Source organism: Hypanus sabinus, chromosome 11 (assembly GCF_030144855.1).
Source record: "Hypanus sabinus isolate sHypSab1 chromosome 11, sHypSab1.hap1, whole genome shotgun sequence".
Classification (NCBI taxonomy): domain Eukaryota; kingdom Metazoa; phylum Chordata; class Chondrichthyes; order Myliobatiformes; family Dasyatidae; genus Hypanus; species Hypanus sabinus.
Window position 1 is genome coordinate 49,742,136 of NC_082716.1, and position 17,783 is coordinate 49,759,918.

At 40.3% G+C, this 17,783-nt stretch overlaps 1 protein-coding gene across 1 annotated transcript in view; it reads left to right on the plus strand.

Annotated features, from left to right (window-relative positions):
* The window catches only part of frem1b (Fras1 related extracellular matrix 1b), a 177,876-nt gene that overhangs the window by 60,305 nt on the left and 99,788 nt on the right, over positions 1 to 17,783 (plus strand). Inside the window, exons 12-15 of the mRNA XM_059983517.1 lie at positions 5,726 to 5,893; positions 6,600 to 6,808; positions 10,624 to 10,717; positions 13,683 to 13,935. Coding sequence (XP_059839500.1) covers positions 5,726 to 5,893; positions 6,600 to 6,808; positions 10,624 to 10,717; positions 13,683 to 13,935 — 724 coding nt within the window. The remainder of the gene's footprint in view (positions 1 to 5,725; positions 5,894 to 6,599; positions 6,809 to 10,623; positions 10,718 to 13,682; positions 13,936 to 17,783) is intronic.

Consider the following 17,783-nt stretch of genomic DNA (forward strand, 5'->3'; position numbering starts at 1 on the left):
TTATATTGCAAGGAGTGTATTAAGGATGAAGGAGTGCACTCAGTTTGGTGTTTTCCACCAGTTTGCAGTTGGTCTACACTCTTGCTGAGCTTGGGGAGACAAGTCGCAGCTTTTGTAATGTGTGTGTTGATTTCAGCATCAAGTGACAGATTCCTGGGGATTGTGGAGCCTTGATCTGTGAAGCTGTCAACAACTTCCAGTAACACATTCTCAATACTAACTCTTGGTAGCATAGCAGCAACCTAAGCTGCTATTTGCCTTCCAGGGCAACATTTGTTTTCCTGATGCTGTTGGTCAATGCAAACACTGGAGAGTATGCCTATCGCAGGTGACACTGGCCTGGCACCTTTGATATGGGGCATCTCGACTGTGGTGACCTGGCACTCGGTTATGAAAGAATGAACAGCTTTTCAAGTGTTCTGATGCACATCATGACAGCTGTGAGAAGAACATGCCTAACGTGTGTTAATATCAGAATGCAGATGTTTGACCTGCTGTGCACTTTGGAAAGCCTGGAATTTATCAGTTGTACCTAGTGATTACTCATTTCTCATGAGAAGAGCAGATCTCAGTAGGCAGCCTCATCATGTAGTCACTTCGTAGTCGGAGGGAAATGTACCCAACTCACCCAACCCAATGCTTCGGTGAGGTCAGTGAGGGGAAACATATCAGATTTCCATTGTTCATGGCTTTTCATCTGCAATTGACGACTGCGAAGATCATACAGAGCTCCTGTGAACTTCAGAAGGGAAGGGGGGGGGGGGGGAAGAAGAGACAAGCTACCATGATGGGGGATCCAATGGTTGGGTTTGTTAAGTGTGTCCAGGACGGGTTCCTTTCACAGTCTGTTGACAGGCCAACTAGGGGGAATGCCAGACTAGATCTAGTATTAGGTAACAAACCAGGTCAGGTCACAGATCTCTCAGTGGGTGAGCATCTGGAGGACAGTGACCACTGCTCCCTGGCCTTTAGCATTATCATGGAAAAGGATAGAATCAGAGAGGACAGGAATGTTTTTAATTGGGGAAGGGCAAATTGTGATGCTATAAGGCTAGAACTTGCAGGTGTGAATTGGGATGATGTTTTTGCAGAGAAATGTACTATGGGCATGTGGTTGATGTTTAGGGATATCTTGCAAGATGTTAGGGATAAATTTGTCCCGGTGAGGAAGATAAAGAATGGTAGGGTGACAAGTGAGTTGGAAAATCTAGTCAGGTGGAAGAAGGCAGCATACGTGAGGTTTAGGAAGCGAGGATCAGATGAGTCCATTGAGGAATATAGGGTAGCAAGAAAGGAGTTTAAGAACGGGCTGAGGAGAGCAAGAGGGGGGCATGAGAAGGCCTTGGTAAGTAGGGTAAAGGAAAACCCCAAGGCATTCTTCAATTATGTGAAGAACGAAAGGTTGACAGGAGTGAAGCTAGGACCCATTAGAGATAAAGGTGGGAAGATGTGCCTGGAGGCTGTGGAAGTGAGCGAGTTCCTCAATAAATACTTCTCTTCGGTATTCACCAATGAGAGGGAACTTGATTATGGTGAGGACAATATGAGTGAGGTTGATGTTCTGGAGCATGTTGATGTTAAGGGAGAAGAGGTGTTGGAGTTGTCAAACTACACTAGGATGGATAAGTTGCCAGGGCCTGGTAGAATACTCCCCAGGCTGCTCCACAAGGTGAGAGAAGAGATTGCTGAGCCTCTGGCTAGGATCTTCATGTCCTCATTATCCACAGGGATGGTACCAGAGGATTGGAGGGAGGCAAATGTTGTCCCCTTGTTCAAGAACAGTAGTAGGGATAGTCCAGGTAATTATAGACCAGTGAGCCTTATGTCTGTTGTGGGCAAGCTGTTGGAAAAGATTCTTAGAGATAGAATCTATGGTCATTTAAAGAATCATAGTCTGATCAGGGACAGTCAGCATGGCTTTGTGAAGGGCAGATCGTGTCTAACAAGCCTGATAGAGTTCTTTGAGGAGGTGACCAGGCACATAGATGAGGGTAGTGCAGTGCATGTGATCTACATAGATTTTAGTAAGGCATTTGACAAGGTACCACACAATAGGCTTATTCAGAAAGTCAGAAGGCATGGGATCCAGGGAAGTTTGGCCAGGTGGATTCAGAATTGGCTTGGCTGCAGAAAGTGGTGTCCCACAAGGATCGGTTCTGGGTGGGACCTCGACTTTTCATGATTTTTATTAACGACCTGGATGTGGGGGTAGAAGGGTGCATTGACAAGTTTGCAGATGACACAAATGTTGGTGTTGTTGTGGATAGTGTTGAGGATTGTTGAAGATTGCAGAGAGACATTGATAGGATGCAGAAGTGGGCTGAGAAGTGGGAAATGGAGTTCAACCTAGAGAAGTGTGAGGTGGTACACTTTGGAAGGACAAACTCCAAGGCAGAGTACAAAGTAAATGGCAGGATACTTGGAAGTGTGGGGAGCAGAGGGATCTGGGGGTACATGTCCACAGACCCCTGAAAGTTACCTCAGGTAGATAGGGTAGTTAAGAAAGCTTATGGAGTATTAGCTTTCATAAGTCAAGGGATAGAGTTTAAGAGTCACGGGGTAATGATGCAGCTCTATAAAACTCTGGTTAGACCACACTTGGAGTACTGTGTCCAGTTCTGGTTGCCTCACTATAGGAAGGATGTGGAAGCATTGGAAAGGGTACAGAGGAGATTTACCAGGATGCTCTTTTCTTCAATGTTCTTTTCTTCCAGTTTCCTATATTTTCAGAGTCATAGAGTCCAACAATATGGGTACAGACCCTTCCACTCAACAAGTATGCTTACCACCCTCTGTGTAAAAAAAGTTGCTTCTTCAGTCCCTTTTGAATCTTTCTCCTCTCATGAAAATCCATGCCCACCAGTTTTGGGCTCCCCAGCCCTGGGAAAATGACTGTTATTATCCACCCTATCTATGCCTCTCATAATTTTAAACATCCCTCATTCCCCTATGTTCTAAGGAATCTAAGGCTAATCCCTCATTATAACTCAGGCTTTCTGTTCCTGGCATTATCCTCATAAATCGGTTCTGCACTCTTTCGAGTTGAACCACATCTTCCCTATAAGGGTGACCAACGTTTTACACAGTGCTCCATGTGCAACTTCACCCATCATCTATCAACTGCAACAATGCAATATTTTAATTGCTACTTATTCTCTACTTTGCAAAGGAATGATGGAGAAGATATCCGCAATGGAATTATGGTGCTGATGGTTCTTATTTGGATAGATGGTATGGCAGATATTGGTGTGGAATTGGCCTTTTTGTTTCAAATGCGAACCTTTCAAAGGTTACATCTTGCCACTGGTACAACTTTAAAGAGATCTGGGTCATATTGTGTGTGATAGGCACTGAAGCTGGTCTTCTCGTGAACTACCTTTCAGTACCTTTCTTCATATACCCCCTAAACATTGCTATATTACCTTCATACAGCCTCAATTCTAATTCTTATCCATATGAGTATGCACTTCCTTAAGTTCTTCAAATTCCTGCTGATGCCATCCTACAATCATTTTAACTATTTTCATCCTAAATTGCTAGTGTCTATTTGAGCTATTAAAATAACTAGTGTTAATAGTGGTAACCCATTGTTGTATATATAAAAAAAAACCTACCTGCTTCACCATTGTCTGCAACCAGCACTTTATATATGGCTTATGTTTGACTCCAGCCCAACTCATGGGGGGTGGACCATGTGGTTGACTCTGAAATAGACTCTGTTGTAAGCAACTCACTACCACTTCCTCAAGGGCAGTTAAGGATGATTAACGATAGCTCACATTTCTAGTGAGGCCCAGCTCCTGGAAATAGTAGTTTTAAAAATGGAATTTGATGTTGATCTTCAATATGTCCGAAATAGCAGTCTTATAGGGTGTTATCAACTATCTGCAGATCATCCATGGTCCTAACTATCCAGCTTGAAATCAAAGAGCTGGCATCTTCCTTGTTTTCAATTGCTTGCCTGATGCAATAGATTTCCTCTGCTTTTAGAGCAAAGATTCTAAACTCCAAGTACCCGTTGAAGCAAGTGGACTGTGCCTGCATCTTCCTAGCCAGGAGCTGACCAGTTTAAGATGAAACCCAGTGTTCCCTCACATCATCAGAGTCTGCCTATATTTTCTGTTCTTGACAAAACTCAATGGGTGTTTCAAAGGGAACTTTTATTTCTGGTGTTATTTTAATGCTGGACAACACATCTGCATATGTAGTACTCATGACAAAGTGATATGGCAAATGAAATACAGATATGCTGTACTGTTCATGCATTAGTCATTTTTTAGTGAATGAGTACAGTATGTACTGCACAACCCCCACCCCCCACCTCCACGGCATTCTGGCAGGCACAAGCAATCAATTGCATGCTGAAGATTGAATATGAGCCCTCACAAGTCACTGGCAGATTCATTGCATGATACTATAAAAGAATGTCTTGCACACAGAGTCTCACAATTTCAACTAAACAGATTTGCACATTTTGCAAGTAATATCCTTTTCCTTTTCACAACATGGAATGATATTCACATTAAATAAATTATTTTACCTCTTTTAAAAATTATTTGAGCAGTTAGTTATAATTAAATTGAACAGATTTCAATCTTGTCACATATGACAACTGCAGAAAGCAAGCCAAGGCAAAATTATGGAGCCCCTGGGTTTCTCAGTATCATGGCTTCAGCCTCCTGACCTCTACATTTGGTCTGAAGGCAAACAGCTGTACATCAGCCTGGATGCAGGAGAATACAGAAAGATGAGGCATCAGTTCACCTTTTGGATTTTGTACTTAAGATCTTTTGTTTCTAAAAGAATAGCTTTTCATCACATGCACATTGAAACATAAACCGGTAGTAGGTGTAGTGGCATCTTCACTTGACTTCAAGGTGAGTGGTCCTAGGTTCGAATCTGGCTGGCAGCTTGCAAGCTTTCCATCCTTGCTGGCTGGAGCAATGAGCTAGTAACTTAGCCTCACAAGAAACAGACAAACGATAAAGAAACGGTAAGGTTGCCACTCACTGCACTATGAAGTGTGGAGAGGAACAACATCGAAACATACAGTGAAGTGTGTTGTTTTTGCATCAATGACCAGTCCAGTCTAAACCCACCGGGGCAGCTTGCAAAGGTCACCATGTTTCTGACAGCAACATAGCATACTCACAATTTACTAACCCTAAGTGTTATGTCTTTAGAATGTGGAAGGAAGCAAGAGCCCCTGGAGAAAACCCATGTGGTCATGGGGAGAACATACAAGCTCCATACAGACAGATGCAGGAATTGAAAACTGATCCTATAGCTGGCACTGAAAGCATTACACTAACCATGATGCTACTGTGTCACCGTGTCAGGGTTTACTTGACATCCATGGTCTCTTCTAAGATGCACTCAAACTTTACCTGTGAGATATGCTTTGGAAACTGTGCAGTGTTTACTTAGTGTTTAGATCAATTTCCTTTGTGTAGTGAACTAAAACCTTGTGCTAAGCAAATAGATTTTTCATCGATCTTAGAGCTTCCATACCCATACAGATTTGCAAAATGACCATTGCTGCGGTGTTTTACAAAATTATAAAGGAACTGAAGAATGGATAAATTATGTAAACCATTCACGTATGTTATTCTCTTTGACCTATAAATATGGTATGCAGCGAATGAAGAATTCTTGTATGGTAATAATTTCCCTCCCTATGAGGCTTCTTCTGTGTTTGTTTCAACTTGTTCACTTTGTATTGCAGCATGCTGTAAACCACATGAAAGTAGCATACATGCCTCCTCAAGTGGATATTGGACCTCATCCTCTATTAGTACAGTTTGTATTTTCTGTCAACGACCAACAGGGAGGTTCATTGACTGGACTTGTATTCAACATAACAATTATGCCTGTGGACAACCAGTCACCTGAGGTATATAGGGCTCCAAATTATGTCTCTCATGTTTCCTGTTTTGTTCTTCCACTATTTTAATTGAGACCTTTGCACATTAGTTTCATATTCATTTCATCCTAGAAACTTCATCCTGACACAATATCCTTTTTGAATACACCCTGCAAGGATCTTAAAGCACAATATCCAATTCATCACCCACTGTCTTCCTTAAATGTAGCAACTAATTTCTCAACTTTTGCTATACAAGTCATTTTGATTTCTCTAAGTTTTTCTTCAAAGTTCACCAGAGTTTTACCTCAATCAAATTCTCAGAAATCTTATCATCTTATCTTATTCTCTAACAAGTCAATATTGTACTCTTGTCCTCATTCAATTGGACCCCACTCAGAATAAAAACCTAACTTTTCCTGTTCTGAATTTCCTCTCTAATCAAATCTTTCAAATTACCTTTGGACATTTGGTATGTGAAATGTAACATATATGTCATTATATCTGTTTAGCATCCAGTTGTGACCATACTAGAATACAAATATCTTTCAGATGTTTTATATATGTATGTATGTATGTGGCAAGGTGAAGTATATATATGTCACATACCTTGTTTCTTTTTCTATCTTCCCTTTTTTGCGTTTGTTCAATAAGCTGCTCTCATGTTTTCTGAATTTGGACCTGGGCTCTTACATTTAAAAAAAACACAAAGGTACCTTTGTTGGTTATTTGATAGATTTTCACCAATGAAATAAAGGCAGAGGAAGGTTCAGTCTGCTTGATCACTGGGGACAATCTGATGGTGACGGACAATGATACAATTGATGAGGATCTCCGAATCCAATTACAACAAAAACCACAGCACGGAGAGATCAGGTTGCATGGAAATATCATGTTAGTCGGTGACATGTTTACATTAGATGACCTCAAATCCTTTCAAGTCAGGTGAGGAACGTACCTATTTGTTGTCTTTGTAACATTAGATGTTGGTCTTTAACTGCTTCCAGAATGTTAAATACATTTCAAAATTAGGGCCAAGCCAAAATCTTTCAATGCAAATATAAAGTACTGTGGATGCTGGAAACCTGAAATTTGCACAGGAAAAATCTGGAAATCCTCAGCAATCCAAACAGAGTCCTTGGAGAGTGAAACACAATCCATCTGCCTGTCTCCTCTGTGCTGACTGATGAATTAAGCAGCTCTTCAAATTTAAAACTCTCATCTTTGTTTTTAAATCCTGTGTGGCCTCTTCTTACTTTAAGATCCAACTTATAACCCAGCCTTTTGACTTAGCTTTTAATTAAATGCTCTAATATCTTCTTACTTGGCTCAGGATCAAATTTTGTCTGTATGCTCTCCTGTAAAACATTTTGGCACATTCATTACTTTAATAAAGTATAGGAATAAGTATGAGAAAGGCTAAATAAAACAAGGAAAATAATACAGTCTCTTGTGTCTGCATTGTACTACGCCACTGCAAAGTCTGTCCCGGGTTTATCAACTTTTAAAAAGTTTTCCTCCTCTCTGCAATGCGAGCCCACCACCACTGCTGCTCACCCTTTGTGGTTTCCGCTGCTTACTGTCTATTTGAACACATTTTTCATCTCAGTCTTCCATTTTCCTCCTTATTCTGTCCATCTCTCCTCCCCACTCTCACTTCTGATACGGAGCTTCAACCTGAAACACTGACAATTCCTTTCCTCCCCTGAAGCTGCTTGACCTGTTGAGTTCCTCTAGCAGTTGGTTTGTTGCTCCAGTATCTGCAGCCTCGTGTCTCAAGTCCAGATGTGCTGCTTTCTGGGTTGTGGAAGCTGATAGGGAAAAGAGAAGAAGGGCTTTCCATTGCCTTCCAATATAGATGACTGGCATGGAAACCTTTGTTCAAATGAGATACAAGGACATGTTGGTCCTTAGGCCAGTCAGTTTCATCTCTGTTGTGTGAATGCTTTTAGACATTATTAATCAAAGAATAAGCACTTGGAGAAATCGGTAAAGGGGAGGAGGCACTTGTTTCTTGAACCAAATTGTGTTTGAGTAGCCTGATTAAATCTTTGAATAGACAGAGAAAGCTAATGATGCTAGTGCAACAGGAGTGGTATAAAGGGATTTCAAAAGATGTGAGGTCTTACTCAAAATGCTGGTGTGCAAAATAAAGGCCCATGAAGTGGTATGAATAAAAAAACTGGCTTAAAGAATGGAAATGAAGAGTTGTGGTAGTGTCCTCCATTTAGGGTCTCAAACAGTCCTCCCTGGTGAGGCAACACTTCACCTGTGAATCTGTTGAGGGTCGTCTTCTGTATTTGGTGCCTCCATTCATGGCCCCAAACAGTCCTTCCATGTGAGGCAAAACTTCACCTACCCATTTTTTGGGCTCACCTACTGTATCCGGGGCTCCCGATGCAGCCTACTCTATCTTGGTGAGACCAGATGTAGATTTGGGGATCGGTTTGTCAAGCACCTCCACTCCATTTCAAAAAGCAGAATTTCCTGGTGGCCATTCATTTTAATTCCATTCCCCATTCCCATTCTGACATGTTGATCCATAGTCTCCTCTGCTGCTCCGATGAGATCACTCTCTGGCAGGAGGAGAAGCACCTCATATTTCATCTAGCTTGTCTCCAATCTGATGGCATGAATAATCTCCAATTTCTGATAACTTTTCTCCCCTCCCCCCTTCCCTAGTTTTCAATTTACCACTCTGGTCTCTTACCTCTTCCCCTTGCCTGCCTATCACCTCACCCTAATGCCTCTACTCCTTCCCCTTCTCCCATGGTCAATTCTCTTCTCTTATCAGATTCCTTCTTCAGCCCTTTGTTTTTTCACCACCAGTTTTTTGTTTCATTCCCCTCTCCCCACCCACTTGGCTTCAGCTATCACCTTTTAGCTTATTTTTCTTTTCCTCTGACCACCTCCTTATTCTGGCATCTTCCAGTCCTGATGAAGGGACTCAGTTTGAAAAATCGACTACTTATTCACTTCCGTTGATGCTGCCTGACCTGCTGGATTCCACCAATAAATTTGTGTCTGCTACTCTAGGTTTCCAGCATCTGCTTTAACTCTATCTGTTTATGAGTTGTGGTAAATATTTTTCATAATGAAGATACACTATTCCCCCAAAGCTATGCAGGTGCACGGCCACATAGTAACGGAAATGCTTCCATGCACATAGCTGCTGTTGGCGCGCAGCTGTAATTATCTTTCATACAATATTAATATTTTGAAATTATGTTAATACAATTTTAAAATCATCCCTATATAATTTTAAGTCTATGTTAACATATTTGTGAAATATCCTAAAATTATTTGTGTTAATGAATATAATCTGCAACTTTTCTTAATAATAACCTTTACTTTAAAATATTTCAGAGGTTCAATTTATTTACACCATCAGTGTTTCAAGTTACAACACTGTTTAAAAAATTGTAACAATGAATACAGAATGAAATTTAGTTGTTTATTATTAATAAACTCCTGGCCCGCTGAATGCTGACACCATCTAGTCAAAAAATGTTACCTGAGATTGCGCCTGTCAGTTGTTTTGACTGCCTGACATCATTTACTTGTGTTGTGAATTGTGGTTTGTGCTTGTTTGACGTGCATATTACAAAAAAAAAGCACTTAAAATATTGCACAGTTTTCAGGCCATATAAAAATGTACTCCTCAGAGCAATGGTTGGTGTGCACAGCTGTAAATTAAAAATTAGAGGGAATGTTAATGGAAAATGATGGAGATTACTGATCCTATTCAGTGTCAGAGCTACTATGCTTTTTAAAAAATAAATCATTGACTTAGGTAGGAGTATACGGAGTAAATATTCCAAATTTTCCAAACGTTTACAAACCTGAGGAAATGCAGTCAACAATGAGGAAGATTGTGGTATAAGGTTGTGAAGAGACATACCTAACAAAGTGGCCACTGGGTGGTCTACTGTTGCTGTATCATATCTACTTCAACTTCCGAGCTTTTGTGCTTTCGGCTCTTTTGCACACCGTTGTTGTCACCTTCCCTGCCACTTGGAACAGTTCGGCCATTCGCCTCTGACTTCTCTCACTCATAAGGCATTTTTGCCCAGAGAATTGACACTCACTGATCTTTTTTTCTTTCAGACCATTCTCTGTAAACTTTAGAGACTGTTGTGTGTGAAAATCCTAGGAGATCAGCAGTTTCCGAGACACTCAAACCACCCTGTCTGGCACCAACAATCATTTCATGAACATCACTTAGCTCACTTTTCTTCCCCATTCTGAACAACACTGAACCACTTGATCATGTCTGGATGCTTTCATGCATTTGAATTGCTGCCATATGATCAGCTGATAGGTAGTTGCATTATTGAGCAGGTGTACCTAGTAAAGTGGCCACTGACTGGGAATATGTGAACTGAGTGAGTATACAAGGCAGATGAAATTTAATACAGGGAAGTATGAAGTGATACATACCATGAATTGCAGTCATCATTACCAATAGCAGGTTTTTCTTTTACCTTCACAATTGTTAAGGTTGAATTTGGAGTCTCTGGTTTATTACTGCAGGCCTCTGGATTATTTGTACTAGCATAATGCTGTATCAATCCAACATAATCACTTAATGCAAACTTTCAGATTAATGTTTTCAGTGTTTGGCCTGTTAAAGTGGTACACACTGTTTTCTGATTATTTCCCTCTGATTACAGTTGTGTTGCAGCCTAGTTTAATGAACAAGGCATTTGAACTGTTGTATTGTGGTTTGATCTGTGGCATGGTTTCTTCTCCGTTCACAGATATGAACATGATGATTCAGAGACACTAGATGATTTAGTCATATTTACAGCCACAGATGGATTTAACACTGCAGATGGGGTGCTGGAAGTAAAGGTAAGGACAAAGAAAAGTGCTGTTATAAATTGTGACATGACAGAAATCCATTAAATCAGATGCATAACACTGAACTGGCATTTGATTCCCTCAAACCTGTTGTCAGAGACATAGTTTAATATTTTTTTTCCGACTAGACATTACAGTGTTCAAAATATTTTAGTGAAAGATTTAGCAGCATGTGTTTTAATTACAAAATATTTACAACACATAAATAAACGACTTCAGCCTATAAGTTTGTGCAGGTTTTTGATATTAATCTTTTTTCAGATTCTCATCAAAATTATCAACATTACATTCCATTTCCTTCTCCCTCATCTGTTCCATCTTACATGCATTTATATTATTTACTGATGTGTTGCGTTCTGCTGAACACGGTGGGCATGCTATGTTGGTGCCAAAACGGGTGGCAACACTGGTGGGCTGCCCCTAGCACATCCTCACTTTGTGTTGATTGATAATGCAAATAACACATTTGTCTGTATGTTTCAATGTAACTCTTATTAGCAAATCTAAATCTAGTCTAATCTAATCAGCTCCTTCCTGTAGAAGTGAATTTCAACTTCTAACCAAACAAGGTAAAGTAATCCCCCTGGAGATAGTAATGATTGGCCTTTGTTTGTAGCCCCCATTAAGGAGTTCATTCACAAAATCCCACTAAATGCTTTCCTCAACATCATTAAAGCCTTGGATATAGTGGAAGACTCCCCAGTCTTTTTTTCTCTGGAACATGAAGCCTAAGCCATTCAGTCTTTCCTAATAGATATTATTCCTCACTTATTTTAGCAGCCCAGCAAAGTTTTTTTGATAATACAAAACCCAAAACAATTCATAGAACCAAATGCAGATGATGATAGGCCATTCATTTGTAGTGACATGATGAAAGAATACTAACCTTTTTTAATGGAAAAATCAGAATTAAATTGACCATGTCCTTCATGGCCATCGAGACTAAAAGGTTAGATCACATGCTATTCGAGTGAACTAACTGACAGGATTCATAATTGGCTCAGTGCTATGAAGCAGAGGGTGATGGTCAAGAGTTTTTTCTTGGATTGGATCCCATGTCAGTGCTGTGCTACAGGAGTCGGTGGTGGGACCTTTGTTGCTTGCAATTTATATAAATGATTAGGATCTAAATGTACATGGCATAGTTAGTATGTTTGCAGACGAAACTAAAACTATTAGTGCTGTAAAAAAACTTAGAAAGTTATGAAAAATTACAGAGGGTATGTGGGCTGAGATTGTCAAATTACTTTTAATCCAGATAAATGTAAGATATTGCATTTTGGGAGATCAAACTAATGTAGTAGTTGTAATGAATGGCAGAGTCCTAGGGAGTGTTATGTAACAGACAGGCCCACTCTAGTAAACTGTTTTAGGAGGTTGGTTGCGACTAGAATTAACTCCTGCCTGAGTTAGTAACTGCATCTATTGCAGTTTGTCTACCATAGCAATAGATGCAATCTCACTGCTCTCTTCTCATTACTTCCATCTGAGAGGAAGTACAGGAGCTTGAAGACCCACAACCAAAGGTTTAGGAACAACTACATCTCCTCTGCCAACAGATTTCTGAACACTGTCAACCTATGAATGCAACCTTCCTATTCCTGTTTTTGCTCTATTGTTTATTTTTGTAAGTTATGGACTGTTATCTTTACACGGTACTGCTGCCACAACACAACAAATCTCATGTTATATAAAACAGTGGTAAAAAAAAAATCTTCTGATTCTGATCTTTACCAAGATTTGATCTTTGGTATCATCTGCATTTGATTAGCTGATTTGATCTTTGACTCCATTTTTCTGCCTGTTCCTCACAATTCTTGAAGCCCCTGCAGATAATAAATCAGATTCCCATTCTGATCTATAAGTACAAGGGCATAGTTTGCTGACAGCGGCATCTCAGGTAGATGGAATGGTGAGGAAAGCATTTTGCATGCTTGCCTCATCAGTGTGAGCATGAGTATGGGAGTTAGAAAGTTATGTTGTACTTGAATAAGACATTGGTGAGGCCGTATTCGGAGTTTCAGTCACTCTGCTATAGATAATATATTATTACACTAAAAAAGATTTACCAAGATATTGTTTGGATTTGGGGGCTTGAGTTACAAGGAGAGGTTGTGTGAACTAGAACTTTATTCTTTGGAATGTCAGAGATTGAGTGGTGACCTAATAGAAGTATATAGATCATGAAGGGCAAAGACAGAGTAAAAGTTCATAAATGAGAGAAAATCTGCAGATGCTGGAAATCCAAGCAACAGACACAAAATGCTAGAGGAACTCAGCTGGCCAGGCAGCATCAATGGAAAAGAGTACAGTCGACGTTTTGGGCCAAAACCCTGCAGCAGGACTTCTATAGATGCTGCCTGGTCTGCTGAGTTCCTCCAATTTTTTGTGTGTAAAAGTTCGTAGTCTTTTTTTGCAGGGAGGAGATGCAAAGAAAGATGACAGATTTAAGGTCAGAGGCAAGAGATTTAAAGAGGAATATTATGGACTGCTTCTTCTACAAAGAGTGGTGCTTGTTTGGAATAGGCTGCCAGAAACAGAGGCTGATGGGAGCACACAAGCAACATTTAAAAGCCATTGAGATAAGTACATTAAGTAGAAGAAGTTTAGAGGGCCGTGGGCCAAAGACAGACAGATGGGACTAGCTCACTGACAGAATAGTCAGCGCAGATGTGTTGGGTCATCTTCTTTCTGAAATAAAGATTATGTTAAAGGTCTGTTTCTGTGCTGTAAGGCTTTCTGACCATCTGACTTTGTTCATTTGAAGAAGGTCCGAGAATGGATTCTTAGTTTTAACATCTTCCTTTCATGAGCATTGGAGGGAATTTGCTATTGTTGTAATTGTAAGTGTGGGATGGAGGGAGAAGGCAGCATGCTGGGGCTGTTAGGATAGTAAAAAAAAATCTGTCCTTACATTTAATTAACTTGAACTCCTTGATCTTTTTTATCCCCCAAGATTTTACCGATTAATGATGAGCCTCCAGAGCTACAACCACACTTGAAATCTGGACTACAATGTTATGAGCGAGAAAGGGTTTTGATTACCTCCGAGTATCTTTCTGCTACAGATGCTGATAGTGATGATATGAAACTGATGTATATAATTGTTCGCTCACCATCCTATGGAATAGTACAAAGGAACGATGTCATGGTTGACAAATTCTCACAACTGGATATCATCGAAGGGTCAATTTCTTATTGGCATACTGGTAGGAAAGTTGTCTTTGATCAACACTGACAATGCTCCATTAAAATGCAAGTGGAAAAAGGATGAAATATTCATTGGAGAAAGGAACTGTTTACATTTAAGTTACTGATTTACACTACCGAGAAAGTTTTTAATGTAAAGAATATAAGTTATGGAGCAAACAGACAACAAAATAAAAAGGGAATATTTTTGATAACTTGGGAGCACCTATACAGGATTCCATAAAGGTTAACGTGTAAGTTGAGTTGGTGGTAAGGAAATGCAATGCTAGCATTCATTTCAAGAATACCTGAATATAAGAGCAAGGATTTGATGCTGAGGCTTTATAATGCATTGATCAGACTGCACTTAGAGTATGTGACCAGTTTTCGGGCACCTTACTTAAGAAAAGGTATGCTGGCATTGGAGAGGGTCCAGAGGAGGTTTTCAAGAATGAACCCAGGAATGAAAGGATTAATGTATGAGAAGTGTTTGATCACTCTAGAGCTGAAGTTGCAGGTTTAGAAGGATAAGGGGGAGATATCATGAAACCTATCGAACATCGAAAGGTTTAGATCAAATGGACATGAATAGGATGATTCCTATTATGGGGGAGTCTAGGACAATGGGACACAACCACAGCATAGAGGTATGTCTCTTTAGAACAGAGATGCAGCTGCATTTCTTTAGGCAGGGAGTGGTGAATATATGGAATTCATTGTCATAAACTGCTGTGGAGGCTAAGTCATTGTGTATATTCAAAGCGGAGGCTGATTGGTTCTTCATTAGTAAGGGTATCAAAGGGTACAGGAAGCAGGTAAGAAAATGAGGTTGAGAGGGATAATAAATCAGACATGACAGAATGGCTGAGAAAAATTGATGGACTGAATGGCCTAATTCTGCTCCTATGTCTTAGGGTCTAATAAGGCAAGAGATGGAATAAATGGATAAGCATAAATTATATCAGCAAAACCAGAAAACAAATCAGAAAATGCTAGGCATATTGAGTAGGTCTGGCAGTATCTGAGGAGAGAGAAGTGGTGTCAATATTTCAGGTTGAAGATCTTTGATTAGAGCTTGCAATGTACTGTCTTCTGATGAAAGCCCACTGGCCTGAAACATTTAAAACCAACAGAAGGCAACTAATACAAAAAACATAAGCAGCAAAAAGAAGAAATATGAAGATAAACTAGCCAAAAATATCAAGGAGCATATCAAGGAGGTTTGCTTCAGATACTGAATATAAAATGTAAGAGAGAGGCAGAGTGGATATTGGACTGCTGGAAAATGATGTTAGAGAGAGTAATGGGGACAATGAAATGACGGATGAACTAATAATATTTTACATCTGTCTTCACTGCGGAAGACATAAGTGGTGTACCAGAAACTCGAGAGTGCCAGGGGCAGAAGTGAATATAGTTACTATTAATAAGCAGAAAGAGCATGGGAAGCTGAGAAGGTAGATAAGTCACCTCGACCAGATGGACCACACTCCAGGATTTTGAAAGAGGTAGCTGAAGAGATTGTGGAGGCATTAGTAATAATCTCTTAAGGGTCACTGTCACTAGATTCTGGAATGGTTCCAGAGGACTGGAACATTTCAAATGTCACTCCACTTTTTAAGAAGGAAGGGAAGAAGAAGAAAGGAAATTATAGGCCAATTAACTTGACTTTGGTGGTTGGGAGTTGGAATCCTTTATTAAGGTTGAGGTTTCAGGGTACTTGGTGATGCGTGATAAAGTAGAGCAAAGTTAGCATGGTTTTCTTAAGTGGAAATCTTGCCTGACAAATCTTTTGGAATTTTTGAGGAAATAACAGGAAGGATAGATAAAGAAAAGTTAATGGATATTGTTTCCTTGGATTTTTAGAAGGTCTTTCCCAAGGCACCACATAGGAGGCTGCTTAACAAGATACAAGCCCATGGTAATACAGCAAAGATCCAAGCATAGTTAGAAGATTGGTTGTTTGACAAGAGGCAAAGAGTCAGAATAAATGGGGTCCATTCTGTCTGGCTGTCATGGGCAAGTGCTGTTCTACTGGAATTGGTATTGGGACTAACTGTTGAGGAAGCAGGTCATTTGCAGAATGACTTGGACAGATTGGTATAATAGGCAAAGAAGTTGAGAATGGAATATAGTGTAGGGAAGTGTATGGTCATGCAAATTAGTAGAAAGATCAAAGGCATAGACTATTTTCTAAACAGGTGAAAATTCAAATATCAGAGGTACAAAGGGACTTGGGAATTCTTCTGCAGGATTTCCTAAAGGAGGTTACTTTGCAGGATGAGCTGGTGGTGAGGAAGACAAATCCAATGTTAGCATTCATTTTGAGGGGACCAGAATAAAAGAATAAAGATATGATACTAAGACTTTATAATGCTTTGGTCAGACTGCACTTGGAGCATTGTGAGCAGTTCTGTCCCCTTCTCTAAGGAAAGATCTGCTGACATTGGAGAAGATCCAGAGGAGGTTAACAAGAATGATACTGGGAGTGAAAATATGAGGAACATATGAAATCAAAAAGCTGTAACTTCCCTGTCAGCATTGTGTTTTTGAACTGCCTGTATGACCTGGCATTTTCGTGGTGTGAACTGAAGTCTGGAAAGTGCAGGACAGTTGCAGTCTGGTGTGTATAGAGCAAATCCAGGCAGTGAGCCCAGGCCTGAGAGTGTGGAAGAAGCCGATGTTTGGCCATTGCTCGAGTGCACTTGGAGGCAAGTCAATGCAATGGAACCAAGGTGGCATTGCTCAGGTATAGGCCCAAGACTGAGGAAAGATCCAAGGTTTGATTGACTTAAGTGCCGAGCCGAATTGGAAAGATTGGGTAGAGGCTGAATTGAGGTGACATGGCCTGGGCCCAACAGCATATTGAAGTGACAGAGTCCAGATCCAAGAACAAGGAATGACCCAAGGTTTGGACAATTTAAGTACCAGGCCAGATTGAAAAGCTTAGGGTGTTGAGGATAACGAGGAATTGGCCAGTTCAGCTTGCTGCTCCATCATGTTTACTCATCTCTGCATTGAACTGAAAGGATGTGGCCTGCTGCTAACAGGCTCCTGGATCAGCTGCAGTGAACTTCAGTTCTGAATGTTAATTGCTTACTTCTATTGAATAGAATTGAATTGACTTTATTACTTACATCCTTCATACCCATGAGGAGTAAAAGTCTTTACATTACATCTCTGTCTAAATATGTAATGTGCAATTTATAGTAATTTATAATAAATAATATGTACAACAGGACCATAGGTCAATATAACATAGAAATACAGTCCTGTCAGCATGAATTAATTAGTCTGATGGCCTGGTGGAATAAGCTGTCTCGGAACCTGTTGGTCCTGGCTTTTATGCTGCGGTCCCATTTCCCAGATGGTAGCAGCTGGAACAGTTGTGGTTGGGGTGACTCGGGTGCCCAATGATCCTTCAGGCCCTTTTTACACTCCTGTCTTTGGAACTGTCCTGAATAGAGGGAGGTTCACATCTACAGATGCACTGAGCTGTCCGTGCCACTTTCTGCAGAGTCCTGCGATTGAGGGAAGTACTGTTCCCATACCAGGCAGTGATGCAGCCAGTCAGGATGCTCTCAGCTGTTGCACGGTTTGTTTTGCTTCCTGCACATTGTGTGTTCGACAGTCTTTTTTTATTGGGATTCTTTGTTTTGTGGCCTGTCTGGATGGAGAGGAATCTCAAGGTTGTCCACAGTATACATACTTAGATAATAAATATACATTGTAGAATGCAATCTATGGGTTTTCTACTCTGAGCAGTCCTTAATTACAAAGTTTTCTAAGTCAACATTGATGTATACAGTCCAGTTGTTCTCAGTTCTAATGGATTATCTTCACCACAGGTAAGGAGTGCTGAACTTAG